General features: G+C 50.8%; 1 protein-coding gene across 1 annotated transcript in view; it reads left to right on the top strand.

The window, feature by feature from the left end:
* The first annotated feature begins 1936 nt into the window (after window positions 1-1936).
* Window positions 1937-26383, top strand: part of PLXND1 (plexin D1) — a 65399-nt gene continuing 40952 nt past the window's right edge. The window contains exons 1-8 of the mRNA XM_071756407.1: window positions 1937-3339; window positions 15675-15851; window positions 18552-18683; window positions 20212-20312; window positions 20965-21094; window positions 21939-22113; window positions 23595-23703; window positions 24575-24677. Of these exons, the coding sequence (XP_071612508.1) occupies window positions 2041-3339; window positions 15675-15851; window positions 18552-18683; window positions 20212-20312; window positions 20965-21094; window positions 21939-22113; window positions 23595-23703; window positions 24575-24677 (2226 nt within the window). The 5' untranslated portion in view covers window positions 1937-2040. The remainder of the gene's footprint in view (window positions 3340-15674; window positions 15852-18551; window positions 18684-20211; window positions 20313-20964; window positions 21095-21938; window positions 22114-23594; window positions 23704-24574; window positions 24678-26383) is intronic.

Raw genomic sequence — 26383 nt, 5'->3', positions numbered from 1 at the left:
CCCCACAGAGAAGTCTGAAAGGTTGTTATCTTTAGACCTGTGCAGAAGTCAAATGCGAGGGAATTTGGCAGGGGGTGATGGTCTGTGGCAAGAGGCATGTGGTTTAATTTTGACCTTTTATTTCTTCCCAAACAAGACACGATGGTGAGATCTGTGTATGAGATATTTAAAAACCTCTACTATTCCATTAGGAGCATTACCCTGAAATACTCACTGGAGCTTCTAACAACCCAGATAATAGGGGTGGGAAATAATTTCTGGAAAATATTGCCCTCAAAGCGTCTTACCAGAGCATCATTTCCTAACAACAACAACAATAAAATCTTTGTCAAATAATCCTTCAATACCACAAATATTTGGACTTTAATTGTCAGTGTAGATAGCTGTTCAGCATAGGAAATAGGAGTCAGAGCTCCTGGGGAAGTCTTTCTGACAAAGCCAGTGCTGCATACCTTTTGGTAACTCACACATTTTTCTGTGTTCTTTGGCCTAATTTTTTTTTTTAACTGACGGTAATCTGGAAACTAATTTGATATGCCTTAAAAGGCTGATTTCACAGGGAAGATGCTCTACTATCAGGATAAGCAGCCATAAGAAACCCTAAAATAGGCAGATTAAGAGTTAGGGATCATGGAGGCTTATTTCTGTGCAATTAAAGACATGATCACATTTAAAAATTGCTAACTTGTATTTTTTTTAAAAAAACCCAACAACTAAAAGTCCAACGTTTAAAACCAGCTAATAACTCTATTAATTAAGGATATGATTAGCAGATACAAAGAGTTAGATGGCACAGAAGCACAGCATTTAATTCAGCGCACATTTTTGGTGGACATGGTGTGGCCAAGGCAGTTGTGTATTAATTAGTGCTCTGAGGAAAAGAAGGGGGTGAGGGAAATTGGCAGGTGTAAAAATGAGATTAGACAATAATGGAGAATTTTTCTCTGCAGAACATAAGTCGTGCAGAATCCTCATCAGCCTCGCTAACATATTTTGAACAAATGAGGATACATGCCACGAGAAGACACAGAGCAGCAGGGCACAGCCTGGGCAGAGGCTCACCGCCCCAAGAGTCCGTTCCCCTCCACGCCGATGGGGTCCGTTCACCCACCCCCAGGAGGGGGGAGAAGCGCGGGGGTGCGAGTTGACACCTCCCCCGGGCCAGGTCAGAGCCCGCGCTGTCTCGAGGTGCGGAACCCGGTGGGCGGAATTTGGGAGTATGATTTCCCCTCTCGTTGTCTCTTTACAGTTAAAGAAGAGCCCGTTGGAGGGCAGAGGAGATGCACGGTGCTGTTACGAACTCGGCTTTTGGCAAAGCGTGCGGGCAAAGCTCCCCTGGGGGGTGGGAGGGAGCCCGGCGGCGTTCCGCTCCTCGCCCCGTTCCGCGGGGGCTGTCCTCTCCCCGGGAGGGCGGTAACGGGGGCGACCCGGGGCCAGGCAGGGGGTGCCCGGGGGTCGCTTATCGCCCCCACCCTCATGCCTCCCCCAGACCGCGAGTAGCGCGGCCGCCCGGACGGGACGGGCATTATCGGTGTGCCTGTCCCCCTCCCGGGCTGCCTGCCCCGGGGCATCCCAGCCCGACTGCCGCGTCCCGGCCCGCCCTGCTGCTCGGAGGCTGGGAAAAGCGCTTCTTCCCCGGCCCCGGCCTGTTCTGCTGGCAAAGGCAGAGGAGACAGCGGAGAGGAAAGCGGAAAGCCTCAAGCACGCAGCGGAGGGGCAGCTGCCGGGGCAGGGGCAGCCCGGCCGGCTGCTGCCCGGTGCACACCAGTAACTCCCCTGCTCTGACATGATGGCCCCGCACCGAGCCCGGTGAGGAAGGCGGGGGCGGGGGCGGGGCGGGCGGGGGGCGGGCGGGAGGCGCGGCCGTGAGCCACCCCCCCGCCCCCGCCACTTCCCGCGGGCGTCGCGCGGCGGCGGGCGCTGCCTGCGGAGGAAGCGGCCCCGGCCCCGGCCCCGGCCCGGCCCGGCCCGGCCCGGCCCCTCCGCTCTGCTCCCCGCGGGGCCGCCCGGCACTCTGCGGGGCGGCGGCGGGGCGGCGGGATGGCTCCGGCGGGCGCTGATCCGCGGCCCCCCGCGCTTCTGCCGCTCCTGCTGCTGCCGCCGCTCCTGCTGCTGCCCAGCCGCACCACTGGCCTGGAGGTGCAGCGCAAGTTCCTCTCGCCCACCCCCACCAACAACTTCGCCCTGGACGGCCCCGGCTCCCGCGTCTACCTAGCGGCTGTCAACCGCCTCTTCCAGCTGTCGGGGGGCGACCTGGCGCTGGAGGCGGAGGCGGCGGTGGGACCGGTGCTGGACAGTCCCCTCTGCCACGCTCCGCAGCTGCCGCAGGCGTCCTGCGAGCACCCCAAGGTGCTCACCAACAACTATAACAAGATCCTGCAGCCCGACCCAGAGCAGGGCGTCCTCGTCGTCTGCGGCTCCATCTACCAGGGCCTCTGCCAGCTGCGCAGCATGGCCAACATCTCGGCGGTGGCCGTGCGCTTCCCGCCGGGCGGCAGCGACCCGGCCTCCGTCGTCCCCAGCATGCTGAACGTGGCAGCCAACCACCCTAATGCCTCCACTGTGGGTCTGGTGCTGCGCCGCGGAGGTGGCGGCGGGGCGCGGCTGCTGGTGGCCGCCACCTACACCGGCTTCGGCAGCCCCTTCTTCCCCCGCAACGGCAGCCTGGACGACCACCGCTTCGAGAATACGCCCGAGATCTCTATCCGCGCCCTCAACACCCGCGGCAAACTGGACAAGCTCTTCACCTTCGACATCAACCCTTCCGACGACAATGTCCTCAAGATCAAGCAGGTCGACAAAGCGCGGCACAAGCTCAGCTTCGTCCGCGCCTTCCTGCAGCGTGGGGCCGCGCCGCCCGCCCGCCGCCCCTACGCCTACCTGGCCCTCAACAGTGAGGCCAACGCGGGCCTCAAGGAGAGCCCATCGCACAGCCTGCTGGCCCGTATCTGCCTGGGCGAGCCGGCTGAGGCCACCCTCAACGGCAGCGGCGAGACCAAGAAGCTGACCGAGTCCTACATCCAGTTGGGGCTGCGCTGCGGCGGAACCGCCGACGCCTTCACCCGGCTCGTCTCCGTTTTCCCGGCGCGGGCGGCCTGGCGGAGACCCCCTGCCCCCGGCCTCCCCGAGGAGCTGCTTTTCGGCGTCTTCGAGCGGCCCGGGGCCGGCGGGGGGGCACGGCCGCAGTCCGCTCTCTGCGTGTTCCGCTTCGCCGAGATCGAGGAGACGATCCGGGCCGCCCGCAACTCCTGCTTCGTCAGCCCGGGCGCCGGCATGGTCACCGTGCTGGACAGCGTGGTGCAGGGCACCGGACCGGCCTGCGAGAAGAGGAACATACAGGTACGGGCGGGGCGGGCACCTGCCGGGGACGGGGCCCCCGACTCAAGCGCGGGGAGCCGAGACCTGCGGAGGCTGCGGGCACGGACGGAACAGGACCGTCACTCCTGCAGCCCCCCCGAGCCGGGGCTACGGAGGAGGGGGGTGTGTGTGTGTATGTGTGTGTGTGTGTATGTGTATGTGTTTGTGAGTGTGCTCTCCGCCCCGCTCACCGCACTCCACTCTCCCCGTGTCACTCCGTGTCATTCCGTCCGAGCTGGTCGGGTCCCCGCTGTCCCTTGCAGCCAGAGCGTGCTGCGGGGTCGTACCGGGGGGAGGGAGTGCGTGTGTTGGGGGGAGCACCCCCCGACCGCGATTCCCTGCCCCCGGTGAGCGGCAGGGACTGCCTGGTGGGTGCCCTTGGCCGGGAGCATCGTCAACGTTGGCCGGGACCGCATAGACAGGAGGATGCCTTGTGCCTCGCGTTCGGGGTAAAAAGTTTGCCGTTGTCTCAGTTTGTTACCGTGTGGCCGCAGATGTTAACGTCTGCTTTCCCTTTCACTGAAGATACGAAAAGCTTGGGGAAAAAAAGACAGAGAAAAGGACTGCTTTAAGGCTGCATTTTTCCCTTCCTCTGGGAAAGATGCATAACTCTGCTCCATCAGAGATCGTAAAAACATCTGTTAGATTTCCAAGGCAAGACAGAGCGCTGGGGCTTGGGCTTTCCTGTGTAATGCCAGTGGCAAAGAGAGAAAGGTTTCCCATGGTAACCAAAGTGTTTAGTGTGGCATCTCCATGCTGTGTTAAAATACGTAGTTTTAATGCACTGGTTCATAGACCTGCTCTAGCAAAGGTGAATAGTTTTTCCCTGGTGGCAAAGCACAAGCTGCCTGACAGCCAGGAAATCTGGTAGTTGCCCTGGCTTTTGAGTTAATTCCACAAAGACTTGGTGTGTTAAACACTGGGAGCCCAGTCTCAAAGATTGTCACAGTCACGGCACTCAGAAGAGTCACAGGGAGGCAGGAATCATATTTAGAGGACGGGAAGGCACCCACAGTTCTTGCTGGCTGTGGCTGAAGCTCAGTGTCCCTGCAAATCCATTCCCAGCCCCTGGCAGGGTCACACAGTCTCCAGCAGGCAAGTCAAGAGGAGGCATCGTGGCTGAGGCTTCTGGGGGTGCTGAGACTCAACAGCCTGGTTGTAGCTGAAAGTCAATGGCAGAATGACACTCTCTTCCTTTGCACTTCCTCAGGGCGCCAGGATTGTTGGGTAAATACTGTTTTTTCTAACTTCTGTTCAGTAAGGAAATTGCCAAAACTTTCCAACCCTAGAGTCAGTAGTAACCATCCACTGGTGAGATCAGGCTACAAGGAAATCTGTGTGCATGGAGACAACAGTATGGCTGGTGGTTATATAGGGTGGACAGGGAAAACCAGGTTTTAGTCCTGACTGACACTGCTGCTGTGTCACTGACCTTGAAGTAGTCATTTAGCCTCAGTTCCCTGGTTTGCTGTATACTCACGTATTTATACCTATAATTCTTAAACCTGACTTGTTTTTAGTGTAAGATTGTATTTGTAAAGCTGCTTTGAGATCCTTTGATGCTAAGTACAGCAGGATATAAATGAACTATACCATTAATATTCCTTCATGCCTAGTATTTCTATGCTTCCCATTTATTTGAAGTGTATTCCTCCAAAACAGCTGACCAAGCCTGCTTGTAAGCCTTCCTACCAGTCAGAAGGACAGCCTTTTTTTTTTTTTTTTTTTTTTTTTACTTAATCATTAGAATTGCCAACAAGTTAAGAAGCTGTTTTTTGTTTTTGAGTCCTGGATTGACAGTATCAAGAGAAGAGTTATAATACCGTGTCGTGTTTCTTTGTGGTGCAAGAACCTAACATCAATTTCCACCTTCAAGGCAATGAAATACTCTAATACATTTTGTGTCCCAGCTCTGGGAACACAGCAGGAAAATGTATTAATGCAGCAGCTGGTTTGGAGGAGCAGATCAGCATCTCACTGCCTTGCCATTATGAGCTCCAATTCTCCACCCATTAGTGGGTTTCCAGGTTTTCTTTCGCCTATGCATCACTGATAGGTGCTCTGGTATTATCAGAATTGTGGCTCATTAGCCCTTCCTGTGGACTAGGTTGTTGGGTTTTAAGCTCCTTCTGGAAGAAAACATAAAAACCTAATGATGGCCTGATTCATTCTGTTGGGCTGAAGTAGTTGGTTGTTACAAATAGGGAGCATGGGCTGTTAGGTGTAATGCGGTGTGAAAGGAAAATCATTGCCCCCTTGTGTGTTCTATTCTGTCTAATTGAATGCTCCTCTCCGGCACGCCGGGCTGGGGCTCAGCCAGGAGCTCAGCACTCTGCTGCCAGTGATGAGTCTCAGCAGCAGGCCCGGGTGGCCAGTGAGCCAGTGTCCCCATGCTGGGCAAGGGGAGTCACCCTGTCAGCCTGGGAAGGGGACATGGCTTGGAGGGAAGAGTGAACTTTCAATCAAGCACTTGCTTAACAGCTCTGTTAGAGGTGGAGAAAATGTGCAGAGGAGGATGGTCTGGGTCAGGACTGGAGGCTGGTTGGTTGTTGTCAGGGAGTGCTGCTGAAAAGTCACATAGCAAGGAGGTGAATTTGCAGCGAGAGCTTAGGGGAAGGAGGATATATCAGAGAAGGATTTAGTTTGATGGGGTTCTTGTGCTGAGAGTGAGTGGATCAGTGCTAAGATTGCTTCCCCTCAACAGAAATAGCTTTTTGTAATGAATTTTGTGTCAAATACCAGTCTGTCTTTGTAATACATGCAGTTAAAATGAAATAACTTGAGTGGAGTCACTGCTGTGTTTTGCCCACCTGAAGCCTGGGTGGAATTTGGACCAGAGACCTCAGGAGAGGAGTATGATCTCTTGTTAGCAGACTGTCCTTAATGGCATTTGCAGCAGTGTGCTGACAGAGCTTGTCAGATCCCAAAGACAGTGTGTGGGCTTGCTTCATATTTGAGCTCTCCTGGCCAGCAGGATTACTCCATGTGGGTGTGAAGATCGTGCCCATGGCGTGGCTGGAGCACAGCTGTGGTGTGCTGGAGCCTGTCAGGGAGCACACTGGGCCAGACCCTGTCCCCAGCTTCCCGCTGACCATCAGGAGTGGCCATAAGACTTTGAGTTTGCTAGCCCAGGATTTACACTTCTCCTGGGAAATGTTTTGGGGTCTGCAACTCAAAAAAAAGGCTGAAAATCCAAATTGTTTCCTGTGCTGAAAAACCTGGGCACGGTGGCATGGGATAATGATGCGTTTCAGCATTAATTCTCAAGTTTCTGGCTCTTGTGGCTTTGTGTCAGATCCTGCCTGCTCGTTGAGCGCAATGTTTTGTGGTGTGATGATGAGATACCCACCAGTGAGCTTTACTATAATGGGTTGTTAAATAAAATGAACTCCTTGGGTAGACTATATAAACAGTCTCAGTGTATGTGTGCTTGGGCATGGAAATGTGGTTTGAAACCAGTCAGAAATGTTCCCAAAGAAAAAAAAAACAACGCAAATACATGTCGGAATATGACAAAGCATCTACTTACTGTCCAAATATACTGTGGCATGTCCGTGGGATTGTGTTATAAGAGCTGAATTACTTTGAAGTGCTGGTTTATACTAATCTAGAAATTCCAAACATGAAAATAAATGTGCTCTAACCTTACATCTACTCAAATAAATCTCAAGGATTAACCACACAAAGGAAATTGGGAATTTACACTTAATTTGTCCATTAAAATGAGGCAAGAGTTCTTGTAGTAGACCTAATTTCTGCTTTTTTTCAGACGGGGCTGTGTGTGGGGCTGCTGGCCCTCACCTGAAGGTGACAATGCCCTGTTGCTGCAAAGCTGCACTCTGCTCTTCTATCACTGTAATCCATTTCTCTTCTGGGTGTTGTTTCAAAAGCTGTGGGAGGTCAGTGTCCCTCCAAGCCACCATCCAAAGGCTTGAAAGTGAGGGGCTGATCTGCCCAGGAGGGACTGGAGAATCTGAGATGCCCCAGAAGAGAGGTTTAAGTCACAGCCCAAGCTTTGCAAGATTTTGAACTCAGGCACCAGCACTGCCAACCTGCCCCGTCTCCCAGGCTGTGTCAGTGCGTGACAGCCAACTGCTGGCTGGGTTCCCTTGGGAATTGCTGTGGAAAGGCGACCTTCTGTTTGCAGACAGGCACATGCAGGGAGCTGGGTGTGGAGAGCAGGGAATGGGTGAGTCTCGTTCTTCCCAGGAAGGCAGGCTCTGGGGCTGGGGCTGCCTGTGCTGGGGCCCCCCGTGCTTTGTACCAAGCAGGGGGGTCTGGTGGGGGGCGGGTTGGTGCCCCCGAGCCGGAGGTGGGTGGTGGGAACGCGCCTGACCGCGCCTGCTGCAGCCTGGGGCTCACCTCTACTTTGCATCTCAAGCTCAAACATCAGGTCCCAAATCACAAAGGGAAATTTGGTCAAAGTGGCAGAAGTTTCTGTGCCTGGAAAGCAGAAGCTGTGCTGCTTTAGGTGAGAGCAGAAAGCAGCTCCAGGATGTGGCAAAGCACCCACCTGCTCCCAGAGCATCAGCTCCATGGTGCCCCATGAGAGAAGGTTGGTAGGGTTGAGGGCACCTGGAGGGGTGAATAAGGCACCTAGTGGTGGGGACAGGTGCCTGGGGATGCTGTAAAAGCACCTTTCCACCCCCTGTAAGCCCCAGCAGACATGTATTCAAACTCAGGGAGCTGCACCCAGGAAATGTAATAGGTCTGAGCCCCTGGCTGTGGTAATTTAATGCAAATGGGATCTGCTTTGCTTTTTATTTTTGTATTCTAGTTGTTTTTGTTTTGTGATGGGTTGGTTAAGAAATGAGTGCAAGTTCTTGTTATCTTTTCAAGTTGGGATCTCACACCTTGCAGCAAGTGGAGGAGGTGGCAGACTGTTTGTGGCACTCTCCTGCTTCTGCAGACCAGTAGAACTCATTGATGTTTTTGAGTGGAGGGAGCAGTACCCAGTCTGACATCTGGATGGAAGCTGTGCTGGTGGCTGGAGCAAGGCTGGTGGGGATATGGGACATCTTACCATTGCAAGGGATACTGCTTTGTTGAGATACCTTCCACTTTGGTATTGCAGGTGGCACTGTAATACAAATCTTCAGTTCTTACCCAGAAGCAAAATTGCCTCTAAGCCTGGATTTTGCATATAGATACCTCTATTATTTAAAGGTAATTTGGAACTTACTAGCCCGTTTCTATCTCATCTCTGTAAAAAGTATTATGCTGCTTTGTCCTGCTCCCTTCTGGAGCAAAAACCCTTCAGCAATTAGATGCTCGCCCCACTGTCTGCTGGTCCCCGCCAGCACTTAATGAGTTGTGAGCTGCTAGTGTCCAAAAGCCACTTCTGGTGGATCGCCTAATTAAAAGGGGCCATCAAAACCCTGGACTGTTCTAGAAAATGGCTGTGTGTAGAGTGACCTTTTTAGGAGGATTTGAGAAAAGTTGACAGTATAATGATGGCACTTGATGAAGAAGGGGAGATGTGAAAGATGAAGGTTTTACTGTAATATAAAATAGCCGTTTCCAAAGTCATTTGAGTCATGAGTCTCTGTCATCATTCAGTATATCTTGTAGGTGGAGATGTTGACTGCAAGTTGTGCAGAGGCACCAGGAGCGATGGCTGGTGTATGTGGTTCCTCTGAGAGCTGTGGCCACCACCCTGGTCTGAGAAGTGGCTCACAGAGGTTGGGCTTTTGGCAGTGAGTGTGGCAGGTCGTTAGATGGCAAGGAAACTGTGGCTAATCTCTGCTTGAGGGGACAGAAATATTCACATCTGGGGAGCAGCTGATATGGATGATTTCCTCCCAGCACCTTTCTATTTGGTTTGAATCACACATGTCCTCCTGGAATTCCCCAGGGCCACAGAAGAGCTATTTGGCCATGGTCAAATGAGCTGCTGAGGGAGGGCTTCAAGCTTTGGGGACAAGCACTATTGCATAAGCACAGGTTGCATGTCCCTGGGATCACCTAACCATGGTGTCTTATTTTGCTGAGATTTGGTAACACAGCAAGCTGCCAAGTGCAGTGGATCTTCCTGAACAGCTTTGGAAACATCAATTTCTACAACTCTGGAAGACAGGCAAAGAAAACTATGAAGTGGTAGAGTAAAGGAAAGCCTTCCAACATTTGACCAAATAAGAGAGGTGCTCAGTTGCTGAATCCAATAGGACTGTTGATTTTTAGTGAATTTTGCAATTATTCTGCTGATCCTAATTTCCTGATTTGGGGGGCAGCAAGGGGCAGAAGGAGGACCACAGAGGGAGATGCTTTAGAGAAGCAGTTCTAACAAGGCTGAAGGCACAGTGTATTCAGGGAGATGCCTGGAGAATGTTTTGCTCTGTACAGGTGCCACCTGCATGAGGAGATGCTGTGTGAGTCCCAGGGCTACTGTGGGTCAGAGAACCTGTGCTCACACCTTCACTCTGTGTGCTGTCTACACCCATCCCTTTGTTTGCTTGGAGTCTCTCAGCCCAAAAAGTGTGGGGCAGCAGTGCCCTGCAAAGGCAGGTTTTACTGGGAACATGTAAGGGGAGAGGCGCGTTCTGCTCATTATCTCAGGACTTAATTGATTCGGCAGAACTAATGAGGAAAATGTTTACTATAAACTATTGCTAAATGAAACAAATTTGAACTGACACGTGCAAAAATGTTAGGTTACTTTAATGGATGCTTTTTTCAGCCTGTACTGGCACAGATATGCCTTCAGAGCACTCTGAGCATGTGAAGTGCTAAGTGTTAGTAGTAGCAATAATTAAAAAAAAAAATAGCCCCCAAAGATGGAGGACCGAAACTCACAGTTCACCCAGGACTTCTCCCTGTGGGAAGGAGTTTGAATAGTTGGAGGCTGGTCACTGAAGCCAAGGCTCAACAGAAATGGGAAACACAATCTTGAGTGGTGGGAGGGGGCTTTGCCAAGGAAAGAGCAGCTAAGAAAATACAGCCTGAGTGAATCCAGCATCTTATTCCAAGCAGTTGTGAGGTGGATGTGTTGGTTGGGCTGTGTGAGTGACCTTGGGACGAGGCATGCTGGCCTGATCCTCTCTGCTCCTTCTCCCTGGGGAGCTGGGCAGAGGAGCCGTGGTTCCAACAGGCATGAATTTAAAGGACATCCCAACCCTTGCAGCTTCAACACTTACGCTATTTTGACTATGACAGCCCCTTTGGAGCCTGTTGTTTGTTAATCCCTCTGCCTGCCCATTCCTGGGGGATTTTGATTGTATAATCTGAAGCATTGTATTTAATGCAGGATGAAGGCTAACATAATAAGCTTGACCAGTCTTCCTGGCAGCATGAAGGATCTGCAGTTTCAGTTAAAAGACTGCTACTTTTTAAATTTTCTCTGCTCCCATCAGCTCCCCATGCAGCAGCAAACATGCTGCTGCAGCTCTGCCAGGAGATGCCCAGACCCTGCTCTCCTGTGGGGTGAGGAGGAGGGACCCCAGCCAGGGGAATGTGTTTCAGGGGAGATCTGTGTAGAGCAGGTCCAGTCAGGCTCCTGTCAGCGCTGCCCTTGGCTTTTGTGGGGTTTGTCTCTGAGATCAGATGTGCTGCAGGGAGCATCTTGTGGCCCTTCAAACCTCCTCAGCCCTCGGGGTTTGAGGTCTGCAGCTGCAGTGGAAGTAAAGGTGGCTGTGGCCACAGGGTTGCAGCAGTTTGACCTTGGGCTGGCTGGAGGTCTGTTTCTCTGCAGACTCACTGAAAACAGTTTGTGGTTTGCTTTCAGGGGCTGTTGGGCTCAGCCTGTCAGGTCAGCTCTGGTGTCAGGCACATAGTCACCTTGGCATGGGCGAGCACCTCGGTCATTACCAAAACCCCAGAAATGGTTGAAGGGCAGGACAAGTGCATGGGCAGCCAGGGCAGTTGTGCAGATTCCTGAGTCATTCTTGTGCGGTGCAGAACATGTCTAAGGTGATGGAAAGTCCCAGGAGAACCCTGGTGTGTGGTCCAGGTGGCAGCTGAGAGCAGATGGATGGGCATTTGTGCAGCCCATCACTGGTGTCACTCTGGTGCTCACAGAGCACCCTGGGTCAGGGATGGGACTGTGCAAACGTGCAAGGCACGGCAAAACCACCACTTCCTCCCTCAAGAAACTTGTGGTTTCAGTAAACAGTGAAACCAGGGTGCAAAGCTCGTTTTAAGCCCTTTTCTTAAAGGGTGTCTGCTCTGCTGGGATGTGTGCTGATTGCCTGGTGGGGGTGATTCGTGAGAAAAATTGAGCAAGACTCGTTTTATGAGAGGTTCTCATTCTGAGTGCCTTGACTGGCCAAGAGTGCATGTTGATTTGCCTCCCATTGCCTAAAAAATGCGATGGGAAGCCAGAGGAGCTCTGTGCTAATGCCTGCCCTTGCGGCTGCAGCACAATTACAGACTGCTCATGTCTCAAGTGCCTTAACAGTAGAGCCCTCTTCTGAGGATGACATTTTCCTCCAGGCATCCCAAAAAGCCTGTTTTTGACAGCTCTAGTTGCGACACTCGGGCAGATAAACGCATGATTGTGTGTACAAACTGCTGGCGGCACGGGGGGGCTGCAGGATGAATGGGCTCAGCCTGGGAGGGGGGTCAGGCCAGTCTGGGCTCAGCTCGACACAGAGCAGGGCTTGTCCTTGCTGTTTGCCTGCCTTGCCACTGTCTATCTCTGGTTGCTGCCCTACGGTGCCCATGCAATATTTCCATGTTGTTTTTAAGCCTTTCTCTACTGTGTGGCTCTGAGTCCATGTGCTGCTATTCTCTTTGGGCAGCATCTGAATTATTTGGAATATTCTCTCTGCAATCTGTGTTTTCCCTGACTCATACCTAAATGTTAATAAAAGCCTAATGGTTTATGTTAAGGAAGGCAAAAGATAAAACTAGAGCCCTTTTATCACAGGCTTTAATGGCCTGAAAATGTCAGTTGTGTGGGAGCAACTGCCAAATTTTGAGCCTATGAAGATGATGGCTAAGTCCCACAAATCAACAAGTTTGGAGAGGATTATCGGATGCTGGCTGTGTCATTTTCCCAGGACTCCAGGCATGCTGGAAGCCAACACTTTAATCCACTCTGATACGATGCATGAAAGGGGCCGGACTCCCTTTTGCCTGGCTGCAGCTCTGCAAAGCTTTCAGTCCCGCCGCAGCAGAGTTAGAAGGCCTTGCTGAAAGCAAGAGCTGCAGGGCTTTTTTTTTTTCTGGACTGCAGACTGCTTTTGATTCAAAAATAAACTCCATCTTTGCTTCACAACTATTTTTAAGGTCACAAAGACAGGATGCAGAAATCAGTACATTTCATGGTTTTCCTGAGTGCTGCCTCACCACTCCTCTTCCTCCTTCTGTTTCCAGCAGACTTCCTTCCCGAAGGGACATCCTGCGCTCCTGCCTCTGGGGCACAACGACCAGGGCTGGGGGGCTGTAATGGAAATTCTGGAAAATCCCTTTTTCTGCTCCTTTTAGGCCTGGAAAAAAGAACTGAGCTCACACTCTGAAAATGGCTGAACTCTTGAGCTCTGATGTGGCTGGAAATCTTTTATCTCTGCTCCACTGTGTTTTTGCAGTCACGCTCGGGGGTTAATCTGAAGAAGCCTCCTCTTAGATGTGGCTCCTTGGTCTGTATTAATTTGCATCCCTTGTGAAATGTTGCAGAAGTAGGAGCATGGAGTCCACCCTCCCTTGTGACAGCAGCGGCATTGGCTAGGGCTTGTCTCCAGCTTGTGCCTGAGGTGGCTCTTTGGTAGCATCAGAGTCAAATGTTTTGGGTGTGAAAGGATCAAATCTAGACTCCCCCAATATTTATGTCAGTTACTGCTTACCCAGAGTGTGCAGCAGAAATATAGCAATGATAGAGTTGTTTTAAAATGCGGGTGATAGAAAGAGATTGGTTTTGGAAGAAAGCTTAAAGTTTATGCTTCCCCCATTCAGAGCTGGGCAGTTTGGCTTAAGGTGGAGTGAGATTTAACCCATCCTGCCTGGGGAAAGGCTTTTAGCACAACCTTTAAGTGTGATTTCCCAAGCTGCAGGGATCACCTGGTGCCTGCAGAAGGATGTGACTTGGCCGTGTCCTGTTTACTGACAGAGTTCAGGTGTCCCCACAGTGCGCAGGCAGCCCCAGCAGCAGCACAGTGTCAGCCACCCTGGGACCACAGAGGGAAACGCCATCTGTCTCCTCCTGCCCCTCTGTCGGAAGAGCTGGTGTCGTGTGAAGAAAGGTGTTTCAGAGGAAGGATGTGTGCAGCCAAACCAAGTCTTGGCTGCCTTGGAATAGTCACATCCTGTTTACCCTGGGAAACACTTTGCGCTGATATTAGCTCTGAAGTGTGTGATTTATAAACAGGCAGGCGCAGCAGATAAGGAACTTCCCAGGATTTCAGCCACCTGTGAGGAGAAAGGGCTGCATCCCCTGGGAAGGGAGACAGCAAAGCCACAGCTGGACAGACAGCAGTCACTGTGCTGGCAGGGGCTGCAGGGATGAGGTGCTCAGCAGCCCCAGGAGCCCCTGTGCCTCAGCTTCCCAGCAGGAAGGAGCTGCCTGAGCTTCAGAGGGCTAATATTAGTAAAGAGTAATGATGAGGGGCTGGAGAGAATCATCCCTCAGACAAATAAATAAACCCAACTGCATTTCTAAATGGCTGTGCATGGAAGGTCCATTAAGTGAGAAGCGTGAATGACTCGCTGCATCCTCTGTGTGGTATAAAAAAGTTGTTACAGGGGAAAATATACACACCTAAGGATTTGGGCTGCAATTTTACTTTTTTAATAGAATGAAGTGCTGTAAAACTGCAAAATGCATTTAGCAAAGTCACTTGTGTCCACAACACTTGATCCTTTCGTCTTGGTCCCATGTCAACTTGGGAACTCTGGAGCTGCAGCTCCAGTGGTGTTGCCTCCTTCTTGGCTTGGCTTCAGCAGAGGAAGTTTATCAAGTCAGTCTTTGTCTCTGCTCATCGGGGGCAACCAGCAGCAGCAGGGTCTGGTGTCTGCTGGGGCACAGGAACCGAACACAGCCTTTGTGCAACTGGTTTTAGAAAGTTTTGGGGTTTTTGTTTAGTGATTTTGTTTTAGTGATTTCCTCCACATTTTTATCAGGGGATACATTGCTGAAGGGTGGCACCAACCCAAGAGACAGAGTGGTGCCAGAAGGGCGGGTGGACACAAGTAGTGGGTGCCTCCAAACTGGGGTAAGCATGGAGGGGTGGTCCTGCCTGGGTCTCACACTGGCAGTGCAAAGCCTGGAGATTTGCCTAATCTTCTAAGCTTTCTGGAAAGAGGGGGCAGCTGAAGATTTATTCTAGTTTCATTAATGAAATAATAACGATAATGAGGGAATTAAAATACAAGTGCTGGTGCACTGAGCCTGGGGAGGAGGGACTATGCTGAACAGATGGGTTGTCAGCTTCTCCTGCCTGGGGGAAGCACGTGGTCCAGTTTCTTAACTGATACAGCCTCAAATCCTGCATTTCTTAAATTAGAGCTCTTGGTGATTATTTTGGAAGGAATATCCATGTTATGTCTGAGTTCATTAAGGCATAAAATGTGCTTAGTTTTAGGGGGGTCCTGGCAGCCTACAAACACCCATGGCTGTTGGCACATCACCCCTGCCTGTGTGCCCACCCATAGGGTAACAGTGGTCCTGTGGGTCCCCTTGCCCTAAGCTTGAAATGACACCCCAGACAATGCTGTAGTGGCCCTTGAAACGTGCCTGTCATTTCATCTACTTCAACTGGACCCATAGCTCTTGGTAAAAGCTGCTGCTGGGGTGACAGCAGGTAAATTGTTGGCAGCAAGGCCATGGTGATGCTCAGGCATTGCTGAGTCCATCCACAGTGTCTCAGCAGAAATTATAAGGAGCATCTCAGAGGATGCAGTGTGAGAGTAGTCATAAATCTTGGGTGTGTCTTGGCAGGGTAGGAGGAATATGAGGTGTCAGCCCTCCTTTCAAATGCTGCTGTCATGCAACAACTGTGCTAATTAATTTAGCACAGGATAGTGAAGTCTGTTGTCTTGCTTTGGGCCAAATGAGCTGACTGCCTGCTTGCAGGCAAGGCTCTCAGATGAGGAGTCCTTGACAATTGTCCTCTGGCACCTGACAGCAGATGTTGTGGACCCAGGAGCTTTGCTTGTGGCCCTGGTCGCCAGCCACCCCAGCTGAGTGCAGATCCATGTACCCCTGAGGGCTGACCCATGGGAAGGGGGGACCTATTGCAGCTCTTCGCTCCCCTATTAAGTGGTTGCATCTCCCCATACTGTGACTTAGTAGCAAGAAGCTTCCCAGGGCTGCCCACAGGGCAAGCCAGGGTGGGGAGACACAGGGTGTTTGTGTAGCCCTTTGACATGTTGCTGTCTCTCCACAGCTGCAGCCGGAGCAGCTGGACTGCGGAGCTGCTCACCTGCAGCACCCTCTGGCCATCACCAACCCCATCACTGCTACTCCCATCTTCACACACAGTGGCCTCACTGCTGTGGCTGTCGCCAGCGTCAGTAACTACACCGTGGTGTTCCTGGGGACTGCCAGTGGAGGACTCCTGAAGGCAAGTAGAGCCCACGGGGGGCAGGGGCTGTCCCCTTCCAGCATCTCTGGTCTGCACTGGGGACAACCTCTCTTGTTGAGTTTGTCCTGCTTTCCTTTGGAGAGGGAGAAGTAATGGGATGCTGCCATAATTTGTGCAGTGATATGTGCTGCCTGGTGGCCATTAATTACTGTTCAAGGCTGCCACACAAACAGGGTAGTCTTGATGAGCCCTATGCTGGAATTGTTATTGTGCAGCATTTAATTATTAACAGCTCTTCTAATAAGTTTTCCCTCAGACCTGCTGCCTTCTGAAGGCTCCATGTAGACAGAGCAATCACTAGGAGGTGCTTTGTCCCAGCTGAGTTAAAAGCAGGTGTGAATCCATGCATCTGATGGGGATCTGCTTTCAATAGCATGCCAAAGGCAGTGTAGGGCGATGCAATACCCTGGCTCCAGAGCTAAGAAGCAAAGCTAGTGTTCAGTAATCTTAGCACTTGAAGTTTGCAAAAAAAAGTTTTTATGCCAGCCAGTCACAACAGTTTGGCATGCTTCCAAGTCCACAGAGAAGCAGGGAAAAAAGACCCTGGAATAGAGACAGCGCTGATACCTGCTTTGTCTCAGCCTTGGGTGAATGGTGTATAATCTGGAATATTGAATCAAAATGCTTGGAGAGAAGAAAACTGATCCAATCTCTTCTCTCATGTCCAAGTGCTCCTGGCAGAAATGTGGGAAGGATCACAAAGCAAGCACTGCTTTGATTTCTGCCTGTGGGGGCAGGTGGTGGGAGGATGCTGGCACCCCGGGCAGGTGGGGCGGGTGAGGCGGATGGCAGAAGCCACACGCAGCGCAGCCCCTGTTCACACAGCATTAACAGCTCTGCTACCATTATCATCCCCTAGAAAGCAGTCTTATCTGCTGAGGCTCCATTAGGGAGAGGCTCCTGGCTATCCTTTGCTGGGATAATTTGCTCAGATAGCTCTAATCTAATTCTACAACACAGCTGCATAACCAGAAGCCCTTTTACCTTCGGGGCTCCTTGTTATTTGGCACGGGATACAAGAGACTTTGTGTGAGTTATCGTTCAGATTTGTTGCCTGAGAAAAGACAGCAAAGGGGCAGAAATAGTGCTTGACCAGCTCCTGCCAGCAGCAGTTAAGGCTGCCAGGGGCATATTTGGGGAATTAATCAGAAAGACTGCAGCTGGGCACTTGGTGAGGACCGTTAGCAATACCACGTCCAGGAAAAGCAGCACTTGGGAAGCGGTGGCCGGGGTGAGGTGTGCCAGGGGCAGTGCCCTCCAAGGAGCTGGGGGTGGGAAGGGTCTGTGCTGGCCAGTGCCCCCGTGCCCAGCTCTGTGGACAAGGTGCTGTGGTGGGGTTGCCCAGGACTGCAGCCCCTCTGCTCTCTCCAGTGTCCATGCAGGATGTGTCCCCAGCCCCATGGGGTGACTGGTGTCCCTGCCCTCGGTGCTCTCCCCAGTGCAGCTCCCTGGACCCAGGGAAGGTGCCTGTGCCGTGGGGGCAACAAGCACAGGAGGTGAAGGGACCCAGGAACAGGCACCTGGAAACAGCGGATGTAGGGAAACCTCAGCAAGAGAGAGGGGGTGGTCACAGAGCTGAAGTGGAGGGTGTCAGGACTTGGTTCATGGACGTCTTAGATGATCCCAGGCCAGATTTTTCCAGCAGGGATAGTGATAGCTCCCTTCTTTTTCTGCACAGTAGCTTGCAGTGCTTGCATAGGGTTCTTAGCAGGGGGAAGCCCTCGGCTTTGAGCTTGTGCTATCTCACTAGGACATGTTGGTGCTGCTCTAGTGTGAGAATTAATTAATCCCGCATTAATTAATTAATCCAGACTTCAGAGAGCAGAGGCACGCTTGGTCCTCGCAGTCACTTCCCTTCCCTTGCTAGCAGGGAGGTAGGAATTTTCCTTGCTCCCTTTCCATTTGAAGCTGAGAAGTGACTGTTACAAGAAATTGTGTAGCCCTACTGTTGGTTCCTCTCAGCAATGCCACATTGAATTTGCTGAGTTTTTGAGTCAAATGCCAAGACATTCTGGGATCTGAAAGGCAGGCTGGTGCTCTGCAGCCTCTTCCATCACTGCCAGAGCTTCAGCTGGTGCTTCACCAGGCCAGGTGGGACTGGGCTCTCCCTCAGCAGCTGCCATGGTCTTTTCTGGAGGCGGCACGAACAGAAGCTTCTTTTGGCCCAGAGTGACAACACTTACTTTCCAAATGTGCAGGGAGCAGGGGATGATGCCATGTTGCACAGCCCTGTTGCTGTTTTTCATTAAGCTTTGGAAATGCAGGGTTCTTTGTAACAAGCACAGAGGTGTGCATACAGCCACTGACCTTGGGGTGAAGCAAGGGGCAATGCTGCCAGGGCCTGATGGAGTCTGCCAGGCAGGGGCACAACCTTAGAATAGAGGTTTTCCTCTCAGTCAGAGGGCTTTAAACAGAAGGATCAAGGCCCAAGGCCAGTTCATCCACTGGCACTCCTCCTGGCTGTGCCTGGAGCCCCAGGAGGCTGCCCTGTGGCAGAGAGCTGGCTTTTCAGCAAAGCTCCCTCTGTGCAGCTTCCCAAGCATGTAGAGATAGATTTACAGTACTTAGAAATGTAGAACACCATTAGATACCACTTTGATTCTTGTTTATAATGGAGGAAAAATAATCTTCTCTCATATTTGAAAAACGGTTTCAGTGAGTGGCTTCTTCTCACTACAGATTAATCTGGACAGCACCATGAAGCTTATTAGCAGGAGATCCATTTCAGTGGCTTACGGAGAGCCTGTCCACCCCATCATGCAATTTGACCCTTCTGATCCCACCTACCTCTATGTGATGACCTCCTATCAGGTGAGACCTTAATCTACAGCAAAATAGTCGTTTGAGCATCATGCTTTTGATTTAGCATTCAGACCTAATCTGGGAGCTGGAAGGCAATAACATTTGCTGTAATATTGATGAGTAGAGACAGCAAGTGCAGAGCTTTGGCTGGGGTGTCAGACGACTTTCCAGGGGGTCCCTGTGCTCGCTGAGGTGGGGGGTCTCCTGCCAACTGGACCAGCTTGTCAGGCTTTCCCATCTTGGCGGCATCCACGTAAAAAGAAGAGTGAAAGATACAGGAGCTAATCCCACCTAGAGGGGTGCAGAAGTCAGCAGCTCTTGTCCCTATACAGAGACACAACAACAACAGTGTGCATGGAGGCTTTAGGCGGTTCCTACAGACAAAAGTATGCCTGTCAGAGATGATCCTTGGGCCAGTGTGTGCTCAGCCTGGCCAGTGGGAGGGCTGGAGGAGAGGAGGGCTCTCTGGAGAGCGGGAATGCTGCAGCAGGTAGGAGCGGACAGTCTCGTCTCCATCAAGTGAGCAGAAGAGGAAGACAAGAGCTGACTGCTCCAGGCGCTGGCGGTTTGTCCTGAATTACATTCTGATCTGTCAAAACAGATGCACAACCACAAATGTTGTATGTTGCATTTCTGTTTTCCAAGCCCTAATTCCCTGCAGATTGGTCATTATCATTTTGCAGAGCCCTCCTGGGACTCCTCTCTAGCTGACGTTTCAGCCTCTCTCAGCTCAGCTCCCAGGCGCTCTGGGCTTGATCAGACACCCAGAGCAGCACCTGTGTCTGATTCTTCTTCAATCACCACTGTCTGATTCTTCTCGAATAAACCAGGGGCAATATTTTTTCCTTCATAGCATCCTGAAGAGTTCCCCAGGAGCTCACCGTTGTTGGGAAGGGGGTTCTGAGCACCATGGGGCTGGGGAGCAGTGAAGTGCTGCCGGTGAAATGGGGTCAGGCCAAGCAGCCCACCAGCCCAGGTGTGCTCACATGATGGGCTCAGGGCTCTCAGTACATCATGTTGTCAGTCATTGCTGTACCTAGTGACTCAGTTTTCCTTCCCAAATGTTTAGAAACTGAGGGAGGAAAAAGCAGAGACTGACACATGATTTTCCACCAACTGCTCCTGCTGAGCAAGTCCCCAGAGCTACTTTGATTTCTTTACAAATTATGGTTTCCAGAGTGGTTCTGTTTTCTGGCCACTCTGTGAATAGCCAGATAGCATTTGGCTGTCTAGAAAGGAGATTTCTGCAGCTCTGAGTGAAAGCTTTTCACAGAAAGGGACAAGCTGTGAAGCCCTCTCCATCTGATGCATCAGGAAGATGTGGTGTCACTCTCTGTAGTCTGACATCACACACCCACAGCCATGCTCTGCCTGACAAGGGGCAGCTCAGGGCTGTATCTCTGTGCACCCATGGGGCAGCTGCCCTGTCCCTTGGCCGTCCTGACTTGCCCCAGGCTCATGTCCCAGGTTGGGGTGGGTTCTGCTGGGTGGGGTTGTGTTGTGGTGTTGGTGTAACATTTGTACTGCTGTGGTGCAGATGACACGGGTGAAGGTGGCTGCCTGCAACCAGTACTCGACATGCATGGAGTGCCTGGCTGCTGCTGATGCTTACTGCGGGTGGTGCACGATGGAGACCAGGTAGGGTGGGTTGTGTTCCCAGTGTGCTTTGGCCTGTCCTTTGGCTCTCAACGCTGGACAAGAATTTCTGGTGCCTTTTGTATTTCCAGGCAGTCACACCACTATTATTTGCCTGGTTCTTTTGAAATAGGCACATTTCAGAACAATTGCATCTGATCTCAACAGGCTGGGATGCTCTTCAGAGCCAGGGTCTAACTGTGGCTGCATTGTTATGCTGCAGCCAGCTGCCAGTGCAAAGAATATTGTGCAGGCATCCAACCATGGATGGAGGGAGCCAACACCCTGTTAAAGACCCTTGCAGTTATTATTATTCATGAGCAAGAGACGATTGACACTCAAAAGGGGATCTACAAAATTAGACTCGGTATTTACAAATCAAAGAAATGGGACAAAATGTCACCTTCTCTTCAGTTCTGGGTTCAGCCTAGCTTACAATGAATCCTGATGCTCTGTTGATACTGGTGGGAGCACGCACTCTTGTAGCAGCTAGACACTTTAAATACAGCAGCAAAGCTTTAGGCTGAGTTACATAGGTGGAGTAGAAGTAGGCAGGCACAGGATTTTCTTAGGATCTTCCCTCACAAGGAAGTCAACATTTTTACCACTGGTTTTAAAAATAATCAACCAGGAATTGTTCCACTGTTCATTACAGGTGTTCTCTGCAGCACGAGTGCACAAACTTCACAGGGGCCAACTTCTGGGCGAGTGCAAGCGAAGGGGCAGAGCAGTGCCCTTCCATGAACATCTTGGAGCCTGAGATTAATATCGACAAAGAGAGCCCGGTGCGTTTGATGGGAATACCAAATTAACCTTGTGCAGTGTACTGTGGAGTCATTACCTTCTCTGAGGACTGATAAATACCTGTGCACCTTCAGCACTGCAGCCTGGCTCCATGTGGCTTGTGTGCAGGTCATGGGGCTGCTGATAGCTGCTGGGCCACTGAGTCAGGAAGATGTTCCCAAAGCACCTGGAGGTGACCTCCTGCCTAGACACACTGGAACCCTCAGGACAGTAACTGCTGAGCCCCTAACAAGACTTGTAAAGCTGCTGTGCCAGGCACACTGGAGACATTTGAAAAATCTTGAAGTACAGAAGATCAGCTGCAGACAGCTAAATCAGCTCATTTTCTTGTTTTGTATGGTTGCTATTTTTAACAACATTTTAATGATATTTTAAATGTTTTCATCAAAAACATTTTTTTTTGAAGACAGGCCCTCTCCCAGTGACAAAAATATCTCTGTGTCAAAGTTCTTGACCAGCCCTAAGATAGGGAAATGGCAGCGCTTGGGTCAGAGCCCAGAGCTGGAGAGGGCATCCTATGGGACCCTGGCACTGGTCTGGCTCCTTCTCCATGGCTTTTCCTGAGTCACCCTCCTCAAAAGTATTTTCCTTGGAGTCTTATGGCAAAAAGACACGCCTGCACCAGCCACTGGCAGGGAGGTGAAGGCACCCAGGAGCAGGGTGATATTTGCTGCTGGTTTAGGCAGCAGGGTGGAGGACAGCATGGGAAGCTGATTGCAACTGATTTTTTCTTTTTTTTTTTTTTTTTTTTTTTTTTTTTTTTTTTTTTTTTTTTTTTTTTCCTTTTTTTTTTCCTTTTTTTTTTTTTTTTGTGTCCAAATGTAGGCCCTGATAATACAAATAAATGGAACTATCCCGAACCTGAATGGAACAAATATTTCGTGTGACTATGGAAATAATATCCACACGGTAGCCAGAGTTGCTGGAGATTACGTAAACCAGTTCATTTACTGTAGTTTACTTCCACGTGAGAAATATCCGACATTTCCAGATGACCAAGGTATGCAGAGGAAAACAAGCTCAGTTCATTCTAACCACTTCTGTGAACATAATTTTTTGCAGTCTTTTTTATTTTTTAATTTGTCCATTTGTGTGTGCAGATAATGCATACAGGGAAAAAAGACCTAAACTGCTTCTGTTTTATTGGGCAGATGACTTTGAAGCATGGGAGTTTCATCTTAATATGAATCAACAGTATTTCAAAGCTATCAATTTTTGGTTTAAATATCAGATTTTAAAAGCAAGTTCATGTTATTTTATTAAGTTATTTTATTAAGACTTGTCTGGTTAGAGCTTCTGCTTTAGATTTAATAGGTACCAGAACAAACATATTTTGGCCCTGGGGAAATAACATTGTTACTTCTATTGATATTTTCAACTGCTTTTGGTTAATTTCCCTCTTGAACATGTAATACCTTCCAGGAGAAGTTCTGGAAGAAAAGCAAGTGCACGCCTATTGGAGACTCAGAAAGTCTTAATCCCATTTAGGCAATTAAAGGCCAGACTGAAGCGTTGTAGTGTCACCGTGTCTTTAGATGGCACTGAAGGGGACGCCCACCTTGAGGCTCTGTTGAGCTGGGTTCCAGAGGTGACAAGGATCTGCAGGTCTGGTTGAAGTCAGCTGGGCCTGACCGGATCTGAAGGAGACAGCCCCATTCTATAGCTCCTTCTGAGAAGTTCAATGCTGCATTCCAGACTTGAGTGTTTGTTAAATCTTCATCTTTCAAGCCTGGAGTGAATGCTCTATTGGAGATGGCTGACTTCAGTAGGAGAAGAATTAGACAGTCCTTTTGAAAATTCCACTTTTCATAGGCAAGTTTATAAAGCTGCATTGTTTTTCTCCCGAGCTATCCAAAGAATGGGAGATCATTAACTGTTCTGTATTGTTGGTTGCAGCAATGTCCAAATGAATTTCTGGAATCCACTGCGCTGATTTATTGTACATATTCTGAAAGAGGCATTGTCTCTTGTCCCTGGTGCTTATATGGCAAAATTGCAGCGAAAAAAAAGTAAATTAAGCAATTTTGGCGTGAGGAGGAGTTAGTGTAGTATGTTGAGTAGCCAAAAAAGGGATTTCCACTCTTCTCTGTGGGTTTGTTGTCATGGGGAAAGTGAGCGGGGTTTTAAAACATGATAGCTAACTTGTTTTAATTACCACTTCTTAAAAAAATATCACTTAGCACCAACTGTAAGCAGACAATAATTAACTCTGTTAATTAAAACTTGCACAGCATGCTGGAATTTTCTGCTGAAAGTCAGTGTTCTTTTCTGATGAGGGTGATGTAAAGCATTGATTTAAGAGGGAAGAGCTGAAAGTCAGAGGGCAAAAGATGAGTGGTCCAAGCCCTGAAATGCAGCTCGGAGGAAGCCCCGGAGAAAACAAATCAGATTTAGCCCTTGTTTTCCCAAGGGTCTGTCTTGTCTTCTAAGCATGAGCAAGAGGCTCTTGCAACCCAATATTCTTTGGCTTGATTCTCTCAGACCACGTGGTTGTCGAAGCTGCTCTGCGGGTCAACAGCAAGAACATTATCCGAGCCAATTTCACTATCTATGATTGCAAAAGAACTGGAAACATTTACCCAAAGAGAGCGTAAGTGACTGGGGTGTGCAGGGGTGCAGGCAGGGGTGTGCAGGCAGGGGTGCAGGCAGGGGTGTGCAGGGTGGCAGGCAGAGGTGGGTGGCAGCAGGGGCTGTGACAGTGGCAGAGTGTGGGGCTGGGAGGGTCCATGCATGCACACAGCCTAACCAGGGTCCCACTGTGGGACTGGTGGGGGGATACTGGCGCTGGAGCCTGGGCAGGGTTTGGCAGGGCCATGGTGGCTGTGCTGCCAGGGATTGACAAAGGAGTGTCCTTGCTGTGTCTGCAGCCATCTGGACATGCTGGGTTTTTTTCAGTGGGAATAATATTTTTGTATGAAGCTGGTGCTGTTAACCCATCGGTAGCAGAGCCAGGTTTCCCAGCTGTCGCTGGGGGTGAGGGAGGCAGGGACACCTTCACTCTGTCCTCCCTGCCCTTCCCTGTACCCCTCCTCAGCAGGGTGGGCTGGAGGAGAGGGGTTTGGTGTGTGCTTCTCCCAGGAGCTTGACAGTAGAAACTGCCCTTGGGGACCCCTGGGTCTTGCCGACTGGTGGTCCTGTGCCCTGCAGAGCCTGTGGGGGCAGAGCCTTTGTCAGCAGGGGCATGCTGGCTCCCCAGGGAGGTAGATGGGGAAAGAGGGGTTTGGGGGGAAAAGTGTTTTTTCCTAAGCTGGGAACGAGTTGGAGCTGGTGGCTCGTGGTTTGCCATGGCCTCTGGGGATGGTGGGCTCTGCCCATGTCTGCTGCCAGTTCCCAGGGAGAGAACAACCCAGCACCTGCTGCAGATGGGTCTTTCTGTGTGTGAGGATGGGCTGTATGGCTGAAGGTTGGCTCCCCCAAGCAGCCCAAAGCCTGGTCCTCTCATGGTGCCTTTGCCATTGCAGATGCACCAGCTGCCTCTCAACCCGGTGGAAATGTCACTGGTGCCCCTCCACCTATTCCTGTGTCTCCAATCACTCGCAGTGTCACGATGTGCTGCAGATGAAGGTAAGGGCCATCAAAATTTGCTTCTTTGAGATACTTTCCTATGTTGCCAGGCTGTTGCTGTGGTTTCCATCCTCCCAGCATCTCTGGGTCTCTGTTAGCCACTGGCACTTGCTGGCCATGACTTGTCCTGGGCTTGAGTAATGCAATAAAGAGCAATCCTTCACAATTCGTTTAGCTTTGGCTAGGCTGTTGTGGTGTGTTAATAACTTGCTGGAGCACCACTGGTGGTGCTCATCTAAAGGAGAAATTCTTCCCTTTCCAAATTACAGCTTTAATAACCCAGAGGCTCAGTGTGTTCCTGCTTGTGAAATTTAAATTGAAGTTAATTTAAATAAAATTGGCCTTTTAGCAATCAATCTGCCATAGAGCCAAGCCAAGCTTTTACACTGTAAATTGAATAACCCTTTGGCAGCAGTGTTCTGCTTTTCCAGTGGTTCCCTGTGCTTGTCTCTAGTGGGAGCTTGGCCCCATGACAAGCCTCTCACCCTTTGGGGCCAGCCCTGATGTCTGCTTCCCTCCACTGGGGAGCAGGTTAATGGCTGCAAACGCAGGGGAAGGGGATGGCAACATGGGCCACCATGTTGCACTCCATGCAGTTGTGTCTGGCGTAGAACTCTGGAAAGATGGGGACCCCACAGGTTGGTCTTCCATCCATGGTGTTAGCTAGGGCTGATGTGTGGCGTGTTTCTCATTAAATCTAGAGGGAGAGCTTGGGCAGCGAAAGGACTGCTGGAGCAGGTTCCACATTGTTAGATTGACTTCTCCCGTGACAAAGTGCCACATAGCCTACAACTTGGCTGGCAAACACAAAAAATGGCTGAGATAATTTGTCTCCTTTGACTTAAACACAGCTGCTTCTGAAAAGGCAAGGCATAGCAGTTGCCCCTGCCAGACCCTGGCTGGGGAACCAGATCTTGATGGGTTGGGCTGCCCCCTTGTTCCCTGCTGGATAATGCAGAGTCTGGCCTTGTCCTGTCCCTGTGTGGAGCTCTTGCAGGGGGGACAAGCAGTAAAACTGATTGTTTGAGGGTAAAACCTCCTGCCATGCCTGTGCCACTTGTAGGAGCATATGGGGCTTCTTGCATGGAAGCCTGGCCATGGGGACCATGTGGGACAGTGTGGCACAGGACACCTGTTCATATTGCCTCAGAGCAACGGACCAGAGGCAGGGATACCTCTGGCAGTGATAACCAGTGATAACCAGTGTCTGTCCTTCCCTAAGGAAAACTGTGCCTACCCTTGCTTTCTTGCCTCTGATTCTCCTACTCCAGGAGTATATTTGGTTTGGATGCTACACCTGGTTTGGGCACGTTCCTCCTTTACCTCTGTGCCTTTCTTAGCTCTTCCTGCTGGTTTCCATGAGCAGCCTGCAGGATCAGGTGCTCTGTAGCCCTGGAAACACGGTGCCTTGTCCTGCAGTCAGAGCTTGCAGTACACAGACCATCGTTGGCATGGCTGTACCTGAAAATGGGTCTGCTAGGAAGCCAATGTTGCAAGGCTCCATTCGCAGCATTTTAAACATTCAGACTGCTTGCCCTGATCCAGACATCAATGATATAATCAGCTGGAAAGCTCTGTTTCTAGCTGCTGATGAGCAGCGGGAGAAGGGGCTGCGAGACGGCAAGTTAATCAGTCCTCTAAAGTGTATTTTTCTAGCAAGCTACACTAGCTGCTGTGACATGCAAGGACACACCAAGCTGTAGGAG

This window comes from Heliangelus exortis, chromosome 12, assembly GCF_036169615.1.
Source record: "Heliangelus exortis chromosome 12, bHelExo1.hap1, whole genome shotgun sequence".
Lineage (NCBI taxonomy): Eukaryota > Metazoa > Chordata > Aves > Apodiformes > Trochilidae > Heliangelus > Heliangelus exortis.
Note: the sequence above shows the minus strand (reverse complement) of the source record. Positions and strands in the feature narration are given on the sequence as shown.